At 39.4% G+C, this 19005-nt stretch overlaps 2 protein-coding genes across 3 annotated transcripts in view; one reads left to right on the forward strand and one right to left on the reverse strand.

The window, feature by feature from the left end:
- The window catches only part of PDGFD (platelet derived growth factor D), a 244052-nt gene that overhangs the window by 118346 nt on the left and 106701 nt on the right, over positions 1 to 19005 (forward strand). The window lies entirely within an intron of this gene.
- On the reverse strand, positions 6307 to 7461 carry DDI1 (DNA damage inducible 1 homolog 1). The gene has a single exon (XM_037141662.2). It carries the CDS (start codon positions 7459 to 7461, stop codon positions 6307 to 6309), a length of 1155 nt encoding a protein of 384 aa, XP_036997557.2.

Genomic DNA, 19005 nt, shown 5'->3' on the forward strand with positions numbered 1-19005 from the left:
ATTGGATTCCTAGACATGACATGAGTTTGGAAGAAAGACCATGTGAATTAATGTAATTTTAAATTAATTCTCCTCTGCATCTCAAGGTGTCCTCTGCAGTAAAGTGCTGATAGAGTAAGATTTTTACTTTTTTAACTTTTAGGGTTTTTAAAAATATATTTTATTGATTATGCTATTACAGTTGTCCCATTTTTTCCTCTCCTTTATTCCCCTCTGCTCTGTACGCCCCTCCCACCCGCATTTCCCCACCTTAGTTCATGTCCATGGGTCATGCATACAAGTTCTTTGGCTTCTCCATTTCCCATACTATTCTTAACCTCCCCCTGGCTACTTTGTACCTACCATTTATTCTTCTTATGTTTTTTACCTTTCCCACTGATAACCCTCCACATGATCTCTTTTTTCATTAACATGTTTCTGTTCTAATTAATTGCTTAGTTTGTTTTCATTTTTGTTTTTTAGGTTCAGTTGTGGGTAGTTGTAAGTTTGTTGTCATTTTAGTGTTCAAAGTTTTGATCTTCTTTTTCTTAGATAAATCCTTTTAACATTTCATATAACAAGGGCTTGGTGATGATGAACTCCTTTAACTTGACCTTATCCGACTTGATCTGCCCTCCTATTCTTAATGATAGCTTTGCTCGATAGAGTAATCTTGGATGCCTTTTGCTGGATACAGTAATTCTTGCCTTTTGTGACTTCAGATACTTCTTTCCAGCCCCTGCTTGCCTGGAAGGTTTCTTTTGAGAAATCAGCTGACAGTCTGATGGGAACTCCTTTGTAGGTAACTGTCTCCTTTTCTCTTGGTACTTTTAAATGATCTCCTTATCTTTAATCTTGGGTAATGTAATATGATGTGCCTTGGTGTGTGCTTCCTTGAGTCTCAAAGAATTTGGACTTCCTGGAGTCCAACTTCTTTGAGACTCTCTGAGCTTCCTGGACTTCCTGAAGGTGTATTTCCTTTGCCAGATTAGGGAAGTTCTCCTTCATTATGTTTTCAAATAAGTTTTTCATTTCTTACTCTTCCTGTTCTCCTTCTGGCGCCCCTGTGATTCAGATGTTGGAACATTTAAAGTTGTCCTAGAGGTTCCTGCGCCTCTCCTCATTTTTTTGAATTCTTGTTTCTTCGTTACGTTCTGGTTAAATGTTTATTTTTTCCTTCTGCTCCAAACCCTTGATTTGAGTTCTGGTTTCCCTCTCTTCGCTGTTGGTTCCCTGTACATTTTCCTTTATTTCACTTTGCATAGCCTTCACTTTTTCCTCTATTTTGTGAACATACTCACACATTTCTGTGAGTATCCTGATTACCAGTGTCTTGAACTCTGCATCTAATAGGTTGGCTATGTCTTCATCACTTAGTTCTATTTTTGAGTTTTGATCTGTTCTTTCATGTGGTCCATATTTTTTGTCTAGGCACACTTATTATGTAGTAAACAAAAGAGCCTTAGGTATTGGCCAGAGTGGGACAACCCAAATCACTGCACTGTGGCTCTGTATGTGGGGGAGGAGTCTGAGAGGGAACAATGCCACTTGCTCAACTCTCTGCTGGCTTTCAGTCACTTCCTCCTCTACCCACAAGCAAATCGGGCCCTGATTCTCAGCACCAGAAGGGTGGGCGATATTGTGTATGTTCTGGGAGCCTGTGGTTCTCTCCAAAGAACTCTCCTGCAAGGCTGGGAATTTCTCCTTCTGCCTCAACACCCACAGGTTTTTTCAGTGAGAGATTTTGAGGCTTTAGTTCCCCGCACTGGAACCCTAAGGTTTTGTGGTCGGTCTGTCTCTCTCCCTAGTTGTCCCTCCCAGTTTATCTGCATGCAAAGGTGGGACTGCCCACTCTGCCAGCTGCCACCTTGCCATGAGTCCTCTCCATCCCAGCTGCCCATCTCTGCCTCGCCTACTGATCTGGATGAATGTTTCTTCTTTAACTCCTTGGCTGTCAGACTTCCATACAGTTTGATGCTCTGGCGGTTCTGGTTATTTTTTAACTTTGTTGTTGTCCTTCTTTTAGTTGTGCAAGGAGTCAAAGTGTATCTCCCTACACCTCCATCTTGGCTGGATGTTCAGAGTAAGAATTTTAGAATAATAATTGATACTGTAGGGTAAAATTTGTAAATGTGATTATTTTACCTGGAATCTGCTCATGTTGTTCATTGTCTACTTTATTTGTAAACGACATCAATGTATCCATTAACAGAAAGAAAATATACACTTCACCTTCATCTGGAGTAGGCCCATATTGCCTCCTATAAATTTTAACACAGGAAGAAGTTGTCGTGTGATATTTCAAATGATGTTCTTAAAATAAGTCTCATTACTTAGAAATATAGGAAGCCTTGATTTTAAAAATCTTTCTTAAGAAAAGAGAGTGAGAGAAAGTAATAGTCAGAACACATTGAGTGTAGTAATAAGAAAGAAAGCCACACACCCCCAGGTGTGCCACCCATCTCAACAGCCTATTCAATGGATCCTGTGAAAAAGACACAGAAATCCCAGCAGGGCTGCAAATCCCAATTTTATGATAAAGGACCCTTAGAAAATTCGAGATTCTAACAGGAGGACCTGTTAGAATGCAAACCAATTGTGGTTGAAAAACAAGTTTGACTCAGGCCCTCATGTGAAAGTTTTTTTAATTTATTTTTTAATAACTTGCCTGTGATGAATAAAGCATTATGGAATGGTAGGTAGTCCTTAATCTCAGCCCAGTGCCATTCACTTTATAAAACAACACTTAAACCAAGACGGTTAGCTAAAAACAACCCTTATTTTTATGTTTTTTCCCCCCATTCTCTTTAATTCTTTTTACCATTGTTCCTCTTTTTGATTTTCCAAGCCACTGGTAACATCAAAGGATGTTAGCATTGATTAATATCTTCACCAACAGTGTCCTGGTATGAATCCCAGATTATTCCTCAGTCATTTACTCAAGTGTTTCTCTGTGATATGTTGGATGTCAGCAAATGGCCGTGTTCTCTTTAAAAGGCAACATTTTGTACCTGCAGTGGAGATGAATGCATCTATGCAGACATTCATTTGTCTTTTTCTTTTGGGAGGAGTAAATTATCCCCTAGAAAAAGATCAATTTTATGACCCCATATTTTAAGAAAGAGGATTAGATGCTCTCCTAATCTCAAACAACATCAGTCTTCTTGTTTAAGTGAAGCAGAATCCATTAACAAAGTTTTGAAATGCAGGTTTATCAACAAAAGTGACTTTCTTTTAGGTAAGGTGGGTTTTTAAATGGGCATTAGGTGAAGCCACAGGTGTAATGGATTTTTAAATGGTTTGTTTTTTTAAAGAGGTCTATTTCATCATGTGGTTTACTTTATCATGATTTCTAATGGGAAAAAGGAAATGAATATTTGTTCATCATATTCCAGGTGGTTAATTTCTGATAGTAGATACTTATAAATTGTATATTAGCAACTTAAACTTTAAGAGGAGAGAATGTCTCTTTATTTTTTTCCAGCATCAATAATGGCCATTTTAGACATATTGAAAGTACATTTTACGGGTTTATTATTTTAAAAATAAACTCCAAATTAAAATGTATTCCTTCATTTGCACATATTACTAATGTCATGTCCACACTGCTTTATTTTGTAGTTGATTACAAGATTTTCTCTTACCTCTCTACCAGGCTGAAATCACCTGGAGGTCTAGAACTGGAACGGATGAATTTCATTTCTGCTTGTAGAGACCTGACTTGGTGCTTACTTCCTGGGTGTTCAATAAGTAATTGTTGACTGGATTCAGATTACTGCTACCCGTAGACATTTTTACTGGTAGTGTGATGCTAGTTTCCTAAAAATAAAATTCTGTAACGATTTTGCACCAGTCACAGGAATTAAAATGTATCTGGTAAAGAAGGTTACAAAGTGAAAAGAACTTCACATTTGAAATCAGAAAGACAATTGAGCAACCTGGTAGGTCAGTCAGTGTTTTCAAATTGTGGGTCAGGACACCTTGGTGGGACACAAGTGGGGTACGTGACTGGCATATTTTTAAATAAAAAAGTACAATTTTTCAAAGAAACATGCTAGGAAAGGATAAAACATGTTATTTTATTTTTTGTTTGTTTGTTTCAGAGATAGACCTGTGTGTGTGTGTGTGTGTGTGTGTGTGTGTGTGTTTGATGTGAAACTGAGTCACAATATTCAATATGGACTGTTGTCAAAAGAAAAGTTAAAAAAAAACACTAAGCTAGTGGGTATTTCAATGCTTCGTCACAACTCTGAGCCTTAATTTCCCATCTATAAAATGTGGCTAATGATAACTATTTCGAAGATCTAGTCTAGGATTAATGGTACTAATATATGAAGTACATTTATAGCACACTTATTCCAGAAGAAAATGCTAAGAAGTTTACACATTTTTTTCTGTGAAGGAATCCATGCATTTATCAAATCAGTTCCCATTAATTCATAAACATTTGCAATTGCTTATTCCTGAGTTTACTCTAAATTTTTCCTTCATTTTGTTCATTGCATTTGTCCTGAGTGCTTAATTAGAAGCAAAAGTACAAAGGGTGGTCCCATTGGTCATTTTCAGCGGTTCTGCTGGCTGTGAGCCTGGAGGCAAATGTAGCCAAGGTTGGGGAATGTGAGAACAGGGAAACCTGTAAGGAAGAAGAAAACTGGGAGGTGAGCGTCACGGTGGCTGCACAGACAAAAGTGACTTTTCAGGAAGATTATTCATCTCGCCAAGAAGCAGATAAAGAAAGGGATACGGTGATTCTAGTGGAATGAAGTTTTCTGTAGCCTTTGAGAATGTTTTGAGTGGCTTTAGGTCTTTTTGATAAAATAGGAAACTTAAAAGATACTGCAGCTCCTAATATAATCTTTGTATCTGAAAATGGCTCTCCCCTCTAAAACAATATATAGACAAGAAACCTGAGTTAGATAATGTGACCTGATTTGCCTAAATGATAGAGAGCTGAAATCAGAATATGTGTTTTTTGACTTTGAGTCCACCACTCTTTCTCATACCAGTGTTGATGGATTATTGATTGTCCTGACAGGTTCTCCCTGAGTCTGACGGCCTCAGGCAGCTGAGCCTTTTCTTGCACATGGTGTAGCCACACATTGCACCTAAGTCTAGGATCTTTCCTCTCCTACTACCATTGCAGAGCAGCTTTGTCGGATGGATCAGAGAGCCAAAAGAAGCCTTAGAGATCTTCTCATTCAGAAATTTTCAAATGTTATTTTAACAGTGAGAACATTTCTTCAAACAAAATTTATGTGGCGGCATAATTTATACAGCAGATTTTTTAAATGATCTATTTAGAATTAGTACTAAGGGAACTGGAGCACTGCCTGCCCCTACCTCCTCCTCCCACCCACTACAGTAAAACCACTAGGCTCTTAAGAAGCACCATAATTTCTAAAAATCTACTTAATTGCCTTTGTTTTATAACCAAGGTTTCTTTGAATTCAAGAGAAAGAAAAATTATTTTAGGCTATCCTAGAAGAAAAATCTACTCTCTCAAACACAGCAGGAAGAGGCTCCGGAGTGGATTGCTGTGAGCAGGACTCAGAGGAGCACAGGGGAAGATGCACAGTATGAGGACATGGGCCCTTCCGCTGCCCCAAACAGGCACTTAGGAGTAGTGATCGACTTGAGAGTGTAATTGACCCACTATTTCTAATAACTTCCCCAAAGAAAACAAAATCTGTGAAAATAGACATTTCTCTGATATAAATAATTGTAAGTGCTGATTTGAAATACTTTTGTGTAGGTGCCTTGTGGGGTCTGTGGCAATGGTTTCTTTCAGCAAATTCTGAAAAATAGCAACTGATCCGGACAAGCTGCCCTGAAATCTGATGGAAGTGTCTCTAAAGTAGGGGTGTCAAGCTCATTTTCACCAGGGGCCACATCAGCCTCCTCAACAGTTAAGGAGCAGTTACATTTACACAGTTCTAAAACTATTTCGGCCCTTTGAAAGCAACCGTGAGGCTGATGTGGCTGCCGGTGACAATGAGTTTGACAGCCCTGCAAAAGAAGAGGGTGCTTTTTCTTTCATCAATTATTTGCAAATCAGTTGGAGCCTCCACTGCCTCCCAAGGATGAGGTTCAATGATCTAGGATGAGGGAAAAGAAAGCAGGGCCAAAATCAGACACTCACGATTTACATAGGTACAGACCCACGAACTTGATCCCAAGGCCAGGTTTAGTTGTTACTGTTGTTTTTAATGGTTACAGTGCCAGGGAGCTCACAGTTTGTCATTTCCCAGAACCTAGATTCCCTCAAGTTGGTAGCTTATTCATGACCTGTTTCAATGCTCTTTTCATCCTGAATCAGTGACCGAGTTTTTAATAGTATCTGCCATCCTGGGCTGAAGACTCTTCTTGCCCAGTACCACTTACTAGCTTAGCACACGGGGGCAACTCTCCCTCAGGAAGAAAGTGAGTCTGCGTGCCAGTGGTGCCGATCACCAGCACGTTGTTCTTCAAGTCAATGCAACACTGGTGTCTCCTGAGCACATCTAGCCCTAGAAGCATGTCCATGGGCTGTTCCTCAAGGATAGAGAAAGGGCATTGTAAGAAGTCGCCCTCGATTTGAATCTGAGCTAGATGGACTCGGCCCATGATTCTCTGTGTGCCCACCCCTTTAGCAACCCCGGCCCACCTTCGGTCCACCAGACGGATTATATTACATCTCTCAGCACAGGCTTGGCTCATAATAGTCATCTGAGCACCCGAGTCAACAAAAGCCTTCAGAGGATGTCCATTCACTTTGCAGTTGATATAGAGCATAGCCACTTGTCCAAAACTCTCTGGAGCCACTTCTATCGCTATATTCATGTTTTCCTCGATGTTTTGCTGCCGAATTTCTTCTTCTATTTTGGCCTGAGCTTCCAAATCACATGGGTCAGCACAGTAGAGGTGAAGCCTCTCTTGCTCTCTCAGGGCACTTTCCCTCTGCTGATCCATCAGGACCTGAGAAAACGTCTCAAGGTTTCCACTGAGCAGGGCTTCTGCCAAGGGAGGATTGCGTACCTTCAGCAAAGACAGATCATGGGGACTGGACAGCAGCATGCTTCGAATCAGGGCAGGGCTGCTCAGACCTTGAGCAGACGTCATCTCTCCAGAGTCTAGGCCATGGGACTGCCGGGATGAGTGTGCCCGCTGCTGCTGCTGCTGCCGGGGGCTTGATGTCCCCGGCATGGCCATCCCAGTGAGATCTGCCAGACGCAGGCTTGATGAGCGACCTGAGGGCCGAGGTCCCACATTCTCCTTCTGAAGTAAAACCACCACATCACCGTCTTTGAGGCCATAGGAGCCCAGAGAAGAGTGGTCGTCAGCGAGGAGCCTCTCCATGTAGAAAATCTGGATCTCTTCAGCAGGGATGCCAGACTCGAGCTCACAGAGGACTCGGAAGTTGCAAAGTTCAAAGTCAGGGCGGACCTGGAGGGAGAAAGTTAGCTCGGAGAGGTCCCTCTGAACACAGTACACAGTGACCAGCATGGCATGGGCCCAGGGGGGCCATGTGAGCAGAGGGGATCAATTGTTCACTGGCTGGCTGGAGCTGGTCTCTGCTGGTGACTCAGCAGCTCCTCAGACTGGGTGCCTTGGCCTAGGTTCATTCACCTCTCAAAAAGGCTCAGCCGCTCGCCAGTCTGGGGACTGCCCGCCAGCCTCAGTGCCCACTGCCTGGCCCCACGGAACCTTGAGGTAACATGCTGTGTTCCAAAGTGCATTTGTATGTGTGCCGTTTGGAACTGAGAATGTCCGTTCCCATAGAAACAAAGTTACTTAAGTCCATTAGCTTCCAGGGCCAGCGGTTTAAGGCCTATTAAACCCTATGATACAAAAAAGATTTCAACTCTTCCTAAATATCATCAGTCTATTCTGTGTCTATGAGTCTGCTTCTGTTTTGTTTGTTTCTTAATTGTATTCTTTAGATACTACAATGTAAGTGAAATCTTACAGTATTTGTCTTTTCCTGACTGACTTCACTGAGCTTAATACCCTCTAGGTCCATCCATACTGTTGCAAATGGTAAAAATTTGTTCTTTTTAATGGCTAGGTAATATTTCATTGTATATATGTACCACAGCTTTTCTTATCCATTTGTCTATTGATGGGAAATCATAAATAACACTGCGGTGATCACAGGGTTGCATCTATTTCAAATTGGTGTTTTTGGGTTTCTTCAGGTACATACACGAGAATTGGAATTGCTGTATCATAAGGCAGGTCCATTTTTTCATTTTTGCGGACCCTCAGCACTGTTTTGCAAAGTGACTGCACCAGTCTGCAGTCCCACCAACAAACAGTGCAGGAGGGTTCCCTTTGTGATGAAAGCATTTTTATAGAATAGAGGTGTTTGGGGCAAAGCAAGAATTCCCAGTTCACATACAAAGAAGCTGTTTTTATATATGTAACCATTGCCTTTCCCGATACTGGACATAATGCAGTATGTTTTATCAGCTTGCTGTAATTCTTTACTTTCAGTAGCATTGTTAACTTAGGTGCTTTTTACTAATTTACTCTTTACTGAGAACACACAAAGGAAATCAAAGACCCTCAGGTTTGGCCAATTAACTGTCATCGTTCTGTAGATCACACAAGGTCAGGATTGCCAAAGATCTTTTGGAGTCTAGTTCAGCTGCCCATCTAGGCCTTAAACCTCTGTTGCAAAACTGCCTGGAAACTGAAAAGATAAACACAGGCTCCTGGGGATGTTTAGCCCTTCTGTTTATAGGTTGTTTGAGTCTTTCATTTTACTCAGCGCTATGGGGGACGGGGAGCAAAAGTAGGTTTGCAGGTGTGAGTGTGAAAACTAATGCTACAATTAATAAATGATATAAGAACAAACTGTTTTGTGCACTCAGAACTGTAAACTTACTTTAGCCCCACCACATGTATAATTCTTTTACTTCAAATTTTTAATTAAAAACCTCTTCTGGTTATGTAATAAACTGGAGGGTCATTGGGAATATATCTAGAAACTGCTAAAATAAAAATTCTTATACCATACTTCACAGAGCACTGAGAAATGGGAGCTCTGAATTACCTAGATGTGCCAATCTAGGTAACTGAAGGTTATGGAAACTTTTCTTGAGGAACCTTTTGTAAACTTATTTCCTTACTTTCTTCCCTGGTAAGTACAATATAGGGACATAATTGAATCTTTCTTTGATAAGTGAGACCGATGCAAGTTCTCAGGGCTATCACTCAAAAAAATCAATTCTCATTGTGTAGCCTAAATACCCAGAAAACAGGAAAGATGACACTGATTTCATACTGGCCAAGTAAGTAACCCCAAAGTTAGTTTTTGGAATAAATCCACCATAATACCTTTTCTAATTTGTCTCTTTATAAAAACTTATTGCAGCAAAAAAAAAATCCATGTAATTGACGGCTCCACTTCAATATCAGTTGATAGTTAAAGTACTGTCTCTTGCTTACAGAGCAAAATAAATGTCTTTTCTTAAAAAAATAGTAGCTGCATAAATGTCTTTATGTAACATATGCAATAATTTTTACATGTTAAGCAAGTCAATTAGTTTGCTGTGTTTGGATTTCTTTGTGCTAGTGGTATTACTTTTAAAATAAAGTGCAATCGAGACTTATTAAGACAGTTCAATCACCCTTCGAGATTTTCAGTGCAACTTAGGAAAGATGCAGAATTTAAAGCAGTGTCCTTAGGTTAAAAAATTAATTTTTCTGCCCTGGCCAGTTGGCTCAGTTGGAACATTATCCTTTATACCAAAAAGTTTGTAGGTCCAATTTCTGGTCAGGGTACATACCTAGGTTGCAGGTTCAATCCCCTGCCAGGACACATGTAGGAGGCAACTAATCCATGCTTCTCTCTCACATCGATATTTGTCTTCCTCTCTCTCTCTCTCTCTCTCTCTCTCGGCCCCCTCCCTAGCACCCTCCTTCTCCACATCTCTCTGTAAAATGAATAAAAACCTATCCTTGGGTGAGATTTTAAAATTTTAATTTGGGTGGTTTTTTTTTGCTTTACCATAATGCAATAAATTGTGCTAGAAGTGTCATAAATGAATAACATTTATTTTTTTCAGGTAGTTCATTATTTAACAGAAGCATTAAAAATGCTTAAATGAGCCCTGACAAGCATGGCTCAGTTGGTTGTGTGAGATCCCGCAAAGTGAAGGGTAGCCTTTGATTTCCAGCCAGGGCACCTGCCTGGGCTGTGGGGCAGGCCCCTGTGGGCACGTGCAAGGGCAACTGCTCAGTGTTTCTCTTGCACATCGATGTTTCTGTCCCCCTCTCTTCCTCCCTCCCTTCTCTCTTTCTAAAAATAAATAAAATCTTTTTTTAAAATGCTCTAATGAAAGTTCAATCTTTTATTAGTATATTTGGAGATCTCCCATATGAAAAGCTTAGAGTCCCCCATCTCTGGAGTTTAACGTCATCACGCCCTCTTAGGTGTGCAATTGAAGAAACTTGGGCTACCTAAGAGTTTAATCTGAATGAACCTTCTGGGAACCCAGCTAATAGTTTTCCTTCCCTGTAAGGAGAGAAGACACACACACACATATACCCAAGCATACACATGGAGAGAGGAACAAGAAGAGGATGAGCAAGAATGCAGTCAGGACATGTTTTCAATTACTTTGAAAGTGCAACTGAAAGATGACATCATTCTCCATCAGAGAATGTTTTTATGGCATGTTTTATTTATTGCTATAGGTTATTAGTTTCAATATTGTACCATGAAAAGAGATGGCTTTTAATTTGTGTATTTCATGTAGAAAATAATACAACATATGATAATCTCTTGATAATTTTGCTTTTTAAAAGTACACAAGGTGAAGCAAAAGCAGGATTACTGTTGTGAGTTTATTATTGTATTATTATTTATTAATTACTGTATTATTTTCCATGCAAACAACTGTAAACCTACTTTTGCCACGCCCTGTATATTTTTCAAATCTAAATGTGTGTGTGTGTGTGTTTACTTATTTTTAAGAAAGTTCGCTGCCTCCTTTTTTTGCCTTAGGATCCGTCTAATATCTTACTCATATAAAAATTACTCTGATCTGAGAGACGCATGCCTTGTTATTGAAAGTTTAAAGATTATTTGAAATTTCTGAGAGAAATACTTATAAATCAAATAAATTTAGTGTAACAAATTAAGAACGGGATAAAAATAATTTACAACTTTGGATTGACAGTTACTTGTTTCCTAAGTACTTCAGAAAAGAAATGTTTTCATGTTCTTATTCCTGCAGAGGAAGAATAACCAGGTAACACTAAATAGTAAGATTAATAATAGGGCCTCACATTTTTTATTCAGTCATTGTTGAGGAATACCATTCAAACCAATTTTTTATTGTGTATTATTTTGTAGTAATTTGTAATAAACTCATTTTGAAAATGTCACTAGCCTTAACCAGTGTGGCTCAGTTGGATGGAACGTTGTCCCATAACCAGGAGGTCGCAGGATCAATTCCCAGTCAGAGCACATACCCAGGTTATGGCTCAGTCCCGGTCTGCGTGGCCGAGCGTGGATGGGAAGGCAACTGATTGTTGTTTCCATTTCACGTCAATGTTTCTCTTTCTGCCCCTTGCTCTCTTTTTCTAAAAGCAATGGGGTAAAAAAGTCCTTGGGTGAGAATAAAAAATTAATAAATTAAAATTAAAAAATTAAAAATCACTGTCACCGTAAGTCAGAAATACCAAAGTGACCTATTTATAAATTCAAGTATACTTTAATCACTTCAACATAAATTTTCACTGTCAGAATATTAATGTTTGTATATAGATGAATTCATCATTGTATTCAGGTAACTATGTCTTATCCTAAAAATGAGAAAATTAGCTGGTTCATAAGGTGTTAATAATTAATCAACAAAGTATTAACCTCTGAGCATCTTCTAGGTGCCTATCACTTCTTAGGGTAATTGATGGAAAAGACATATTTTTGAGCACATTCCTTAATCTCCAAGAGCAATAATGTGTATTAGACTAAAATATCAAACTATAGGTTTGAAAGTCAGCACCTTTATTAAATCATTTTTATACTTTTATTTTAGAAATTATATCTTCATTTCATTAAAACTATTCCCATGAGATGTTTACTCCACTAATTATTTTTACTGTCAGATATACCTTATCTTATTCAACCTGGAAACTCCAGAGTTCTAACCAAGGTCTTGGTCATGATGTACCACCAGAAAAGTTTGAATGACTGGCAAAACTACCATATAGACCTGCACATCGGACAAGAGTGGCAGTGAAATCCCAGGTCTTCGTGTGTGAGGAGAAGGGAGTTCTCTCTTCTCAGGAGCTGTCTCCTGAGGAGTTCTTCCTCCATTCTCTCTCAGTGCTGTCAGGAGGGTGCTGCGGAGGTTTGAAAGCAGTTTGGGGTTGTTTTCTATGCAGGTCTAATTTTGTGTTCATGTGTATGTGTGCTTTCTATGCTTTCACGCTGCTCGCCCTTCCAGCACAGTCATTCCTAGTGGGCATCAGTGGGGGGCAACATCATTCTCTGTGGACGTGTCTTGGCCTGGTTTCATTCATTGCCCGGAAGTATATATATTGGAAAGTTAAAAACATGTTTAATATTTACATAGTTAGTTTTCTCCTATCTGGAAGTGAGCTCAGAAACACGTTAATAATTTCTCACAATAAATACTTAATGACCATTTCCTATGAGCAAGTCAATGGACTAGGTGCTTTGAGGGCAGAAGCATGAATAGGAGTCACTTTCCTTCAAAGAACAAGATATCTACAAGGGGAGATAAGACTTGTGCCCCCAAATTATTTTACATAATAACAATTAATGAGTCATGTTAGATATGTAAATAAAACCCTATGCTTACTTAGAAGAGATAATGGTTGTTTCTTTGGGTGGGGGGAGTGCCGGGTGTGGATAGGACTATGCAGAATGCTCACTGAGTTGAACCTGCAAGAATGATTTGGTCACAGCCATAGTTAAATTTTACTTACTTGGGTTTGGAGGAATAGCCCTTTCCTTGAGGAGTTAATATCATGCCACACACTCGACTCCCTTCTCCTCACACAAACATACGTTTTACAGTTCATTATTTTATTGTAGATGTTTGAACCAAATGGATGCTGTAGGAGAGTAAGACTGGTACAGAGAAAGGATGGTACTATAGCCTTCTTACAAAGTAGAATTTCCATCCCCCAATGCTCACACGGGTACCTACACACTCAGAGTGAATGTTCATACTTCTTTCTGGTACAGAGCCTAGTAGTTGGGTTAAGAGGCAGTATTTATTTCATGCAGAAAAGTCTATGCAGTTCCTGAACTGACATCAGGATAGATCTCTTTTTCAATTCACCTGCATCTTCTTTAGAGTTGGTGAAGATTCCCTCAAGACTTTACATACATTCCCCATCAGTCTGAGCTTTATGCTACACTCTAGCCTGTAGAGATGTTAGAAAATGAGTAGAAGCTGTCATCAGGAACTTCCAGAAGTCCCTGTGGGGAGGATCTTAATATGCATGTCTAAAATTAGTGGGTATCACATTTTAATTTTTTAAAAATGTGCTGATTGAACTACACACATAGCTATGAAACAATGCAGAACTTTCTGAAAATACCCAGTTTTCACATTATCCACACACATTCACCTCAGGCAGGTGAGACTTCTAACTATGGGGCACAGAGTAATAGCATGCAGTCTACCCAAACAGGAAGGATCTTATGCCTATGGCTACTGGCCCTGCCACCCCAAAAGCTAGTTACATGGGAATTCACTTTATTTATGGTGACACTTTGGGTTAACTGTCTTTGCAGCATGCATGTATGTTTCTTTCCTGACAAAGCAAAGATATAGTAAAAAAATCATAAATAAATAAAAAAGCGCATCATACCACAAGAACGTGGACAGTTAGATATTTCCTGAATTATATGCATGATAGGTGATGTTTCTATAGCTATATGATAAAAGAGAAAAAAATCCAGATTGTTATTTATATAGCTTTCTCTATTCTAAACAGCATCTGAGTTCATTGATCACCATGGTAATTAACATGGCTAAGACCCATCTGTCTATCTATAGGATTTAATTGTATTCCAACCGTGAAAATGAGAAACAAAGCCTGATAATCAAAAGGTTTTTTTTAAAAATAGCAAAAAAAAAGAGAAATCGACTCATCTTCTACTTTTTTCAGGAAAAATTAATTTAGCAGCCTAAATGCAATGAAAATTATTTTTAAGACCATGCCATGACATAACATCCAGAGCATTTCCTATGTCTATTCTGAGAGACATGAGACTCTGCTGCCCATCGCTGATCACTGTTCCATTATTATTTGCATTTCACTTATTGTTGTGAGTAGATTTCATGACATGTGCCTTCCTATATGTCAGCCCTCCATCCCCGCTCAGGTCATCTGATTCGGGATTACGCACCTAGAGCACTGGGCCACCTATATGGCCACCTGTCCTGCTGACACAGGAACTAAAGAATAACAGTGAGACTGTTACTAACACAGGTGACTATGCTATTCATTCAGATTTTATTAATGCAGAATTAATCCAAATCCATACTTACATAATGACAATAATAACCAATCAGAAACAATCAGCAATAACATCACAGGAGAGAACTGGAGAATAACGAACCTGAGTCACCAGAGACCAACCAGGGTGGTTCAGCATCTTGTAAGGCAGAGTCACGGGATGAAGCACGGGGGAGCTCTTTCTCCTGAGGCTGAACATGCAGGACGTCTCAAGGTGAATTGCTCTCTGGATGCATATGCATATCCATACTCTGGGGTCTTCTGCTTTTATGCTTTCTTTTGGAAGCAAAGTCATGTTGTTTATGCAGTTTCTCCTAAGCATGTTTTTTCAGTTTCAATAAACACATGTTGTTTATGTCAGTTCCGATGGGCACATGTTGTCTGACATGCTGTGCTGTGCATGATTAGGGGCTGCATCATTCCCCCGAGTCACTGTTCTGCTGAGCATGCTCTAAACATGGCTTTGGGGCCTGCTCTCCACGAATATGCTACCTCACTGAGCTTAAAAATGTACTTAACTGCTTGCATACTCCTGTTTACTCATGAACTGGGAAAATGTTTCAGTGAGCTTATTCATAGATCATGCGTAGTCTGTCTTCGGAGGCCTCCAGAAGGCAAAAACTAATCAGCATAATCACATACTTTGGCTTTCAAAACCAGAGACCCTTTTTCTGGTGTATCGTTGACTTTTTTCTTTACAAACTGTAAGAGAAATGGAACAGAAATGGCTAAGCAACCCTAACAAAACTTTGAGTCTTTTATTTTTCCGCATTTCCTAATTTTTCTTTAAAGCAGTGTTAATTCTGAACACTGTTTTGGTTTTATTTTATGCTCTTACTGTAATGTTTTTCATCTAGAATATAGAGTTGTGGTGGACGCTCTGTGCCTGTGGCCAAGAGACATTGGACCAAATGTTCTAAGCATAACTAGTAAATTACTGCTTATGCAACATGAAATCTTCTGGCATTAAACTGACATCAACAAGTGGAGCCTCACTATAGTCATGGTTTTGGATATTAAAACTGAGCTTTCAGACTATTTCTTTATAGAAAAGTTTGAAGCAAACAGGATCATCAGCTACAGAATTTGCAGCAAACCAACCTTTGGGGGAGAGAACAAACAATGACAATTTCAAGTAGGAAATGTAATTTGTGTTTGCTGGGAAGAGTATGTAGCAAATTTACCTGGCAGTTAGCCTCAGGTGTCCACCTTCTCTTTTAAAGCCCTAACACCAATCCTTTATGGTATTGAATTTTTCATCAAAAATAATTAGGATCATCCTAGATAGAAAAATATCTCAATTAGAGAAAAAAGTCATGCTGTACTTTGGATAAAATAGACTCCAAATGAATCACTTATTACAAAAAAAGACTGTGTGTTCTGTCCTTTGAAAATAATCACTCAATCTGCTTCTGTGACCAAAAAGAATACCAACAAAATACAAACATCTTCAGAAACTAGTTATCAGGAATTTAATAAAGATATGTTATTCTATTCTTATATAAAACAACATTGTTTTATATATATCTTTATATAAACAATATTCTACTTAAATATCTACAGTTCCAGAAAAAATAGTCACACATACATACATACACAGCACACAACAACTGGATACCGCATACAGATCAATAAGACAGAATGTCTGTTGTAGATTTGAAATCATAAAAGTGTTACCTAGGAGACTGGAGTTAGGGCTCCCCCTCCTCAGTCCTTGCCTTGCCTACAGGAGAATAATCCAGACAAGAGACAATTCAGGTATAGTGGAAATGAGATGGTAAGTTTATTGAGCATGAAGCTGCAGCAAGTGGGTACTCAGCTAGTCTGAGTGCCCCACGTATGGTGGAAATAAGGTAGTAAGTTTGTTCTATACACTTGAGCACAAAGCTGAAAGTGGGCACCCAGCTAGTGGAGTGCGCCCACTATTTGGGTTTGGGGGCTTTTATGCCTGTAGCCAGCTCCTAGGTTCCTTTTTCTCCCATCCCTTCCAGACCTTGGGATTAAAACACAATTTCAAAGACTTTCTTTTCCATCTGGTGGAAATGATGCATACAGAATTTCAAGGGCTCCCCTCCTCCTGCACTATCATGGTTTTGCTTGTGATTTTTGGAACACCTGGCAATCTTATCAGACCAAGCTCAAGACTGCTGAGTTAATGGGTGACACATGTCCCCCTGTCGCCTTGGTTTACTATCTATCTTATCTAACAAAAGTAAGGTTTTAGTTCCCTGAATTTGTCATTTATTATCCAGATATGCTGGGATGAGGCATTAATTTTGTGTAGACTCATTACTTTGATGTAAAATGAAGGTAATAAAAATCTCTTTTCCATGAAATTTTGGTGTGGACTTAATGAAAAATTTGAATTTGTCTTGTAGATAGAAAAGCACTCTATTGAAGTAAGTTATTTTTTCCTGACATACGTATGAACAATAATTAACAACCTGGAAAAGTAAGAAGAAGAAATTATAAATCCTGAAGGAAATATGTAAATTAATTTTAAGCCCTTATTAAGTTTACTTGAGTGGAATTGTGCTTTGAGGCTGTTCCTGCTCCCTTCAACCTTGTGCTCTGGGCTGCTTAGAACAGTAGCAAGACTTGATCATCAAATCTGTTTAAAAACCAGGAAGTATCTTTCAAAACTTGAATAAGTAAATTCCTTAATAGTGTATTATGTTGATAATTTATTCATGTCATTTTTAACAATAGCAGTCTGCAAGGTGTTTTTGTAGTTAAAGAAAGTAGTCAACAAGGTCCTTGCTTATTAGGTGCTTATAGAATTATTGAACATACAGAACATAGCGAAAAGAAAATCTATTCACCATAATTAAGACTGAGAAAGTGTTGCATAGTAAATCAAGATAGGATTGATTATCTTGTGTGCAAACTGTTGAGGTTGACACCAAGGATATAAGCATATTTTTTTTCAAAACCTCTGTGGGGGACAGTTACATCTCAGGTGGAACAGGGGGAGTTCCTCACCCTACAGAAAACCCTTCAAAGGACGTTTGGTTTTCTTTATTAAACAAACCCTGAGAACAAGTTACCTCACTGAGGAAATTAGACATGCAAAGTGGGTGCCCAGAATTGTCTGGACTGAACAGTGTGGCCATGAGGCCATGAGATTGGGAAGCATAGCAGACTTGTCAGCAACAGCAGCCATCTAAAAGTTGCTTTGAAGAACTGCTATTTTTGACAGATGTCGTGGATCCTGTGGCCAGGGGACAATGAACACAATGTCCCAGAGAAGGACCTTCAAATATTTTGATGATGCACCTGTCAGCTTAAAAAAAATCAATTTTGATCATACTCTCAATATGTGTATACTTATAAAGTATATATAGTACTGTATAACATTATAAAATATGAAAAGGTTAGATGTTTTTAATTCACCATTTAAAACATCTAAGATTCCATTTGTATTTGCAAATAGAATTTCTACTATTTTTATTCCTGCCCTCACCAATGGATCTTGAGGTGCCAAGAACATCACTGTTGAGACCCTTAGAAAACAGTTAAGTTTCTGATGCTTTGAATCTGTGGCCAAGAGGCAGGCTCCTTTCAGCATGGCATAGATTGGGGTTGAAACAGGGCAAATGTCCAAACAAAGCATAGCCTTTGGAGACAGTGCAGAAAACCACATATCTAGTGACACATTTGTGGGCTGACACCAGCCTCTCCTCACACAGTATTCAGCTGGGTGGAGGTCAGAAGAAGACAGTGTAGTAATCACAGTCACAGAGTCTGAACAAAAGCAATAAAGGCAGGAGCAGCAAGAACAGAACACCGCCTGCCCTAGCCTCCCCTCTGCTGCATTGTCATACAGAGCCAAAATGCACAGGGCGTCTGAGGGTCTCTGCAGTGAGTCCATGTGGGACCTGACCATCAGATGAGGAGGGTGGCTCCAAGAAAAGGGGGAGAATAAGAAAAGCAGGTTCAGAAACACTTTATCTTTGCTTTCCAGTGGCTAGGGAAATCGATCAGTTCTTTAGGAAATGTGCACTGCTGAGTAAAGAAAGCTGAGGTTCTGTGATGCTTGTACTTTTGAAGAGCTACTTTTGCTCCTCTGGCTCATCTTCCTGAGCCCGTGTTTGTGTTCTGGAAATGCTGACAGCTTCCCATGTCTGGGCTTGTGTGTTTTGGTTTCTCTGCCCTCCAGAGGGCTTGCTCAGACCTCCTCAGCCTGGAAGAGCTAGGGTTTAAGGACCCCAGAAACAACTCTCCATCAGTGAAAGATGGAATTCAGGGGGTGAATACCACCAGGTTCTCCATCTTCTGGGGAATGATTCTAAAGTATGTTCCAAATGGTTCCTCAGATGGGTGAAGTGAAGTTGCCATAGCAATAATGCGTTCATCAGATGTTCTTCTCCCTTTCTTCTCTCACTTTATCTACTTTCTTATTCGTGCTTCCTGGGATAACCTCCCAAATAAAGACCACCTTTTACCCACACTTTTGTCTCAGTGTTAGTGTCTGAAGAGAAATTATAAACTGTAAGGGTTACATATTCATCTATTATAGTGTGCGTGTTTCCACATTAT

The sequence above is a fragment of the Artibeus jamaicensis genome, unplaced genomic scaffold (assembly GCF_021234435.1).
Source record: "Artibeus jamaicensis isolate MK-2021 breed Jamaican fruit bat unplaced genomic scaffold, CSHL_Jam_final contig_585, whole genome shotgun sequence".
NCBI classification, from domain to species: domain Eukaryota; kingdom Metazoa; phylum Chordata; class Mammalia; order Chiroptera; family Phyllostomidae; genus Artibeus; species Artibeus jamaicensis.

Excerpts from the sequence above, each read along its gene's own strand:
- DDI1 (XM_037141662.2), bottom strand. The coding sequence starts at position 7,461 with ATGCTGGTCACTGTGTACTGTGTTCAGAGGGACCTCTCCGAGCTAACT.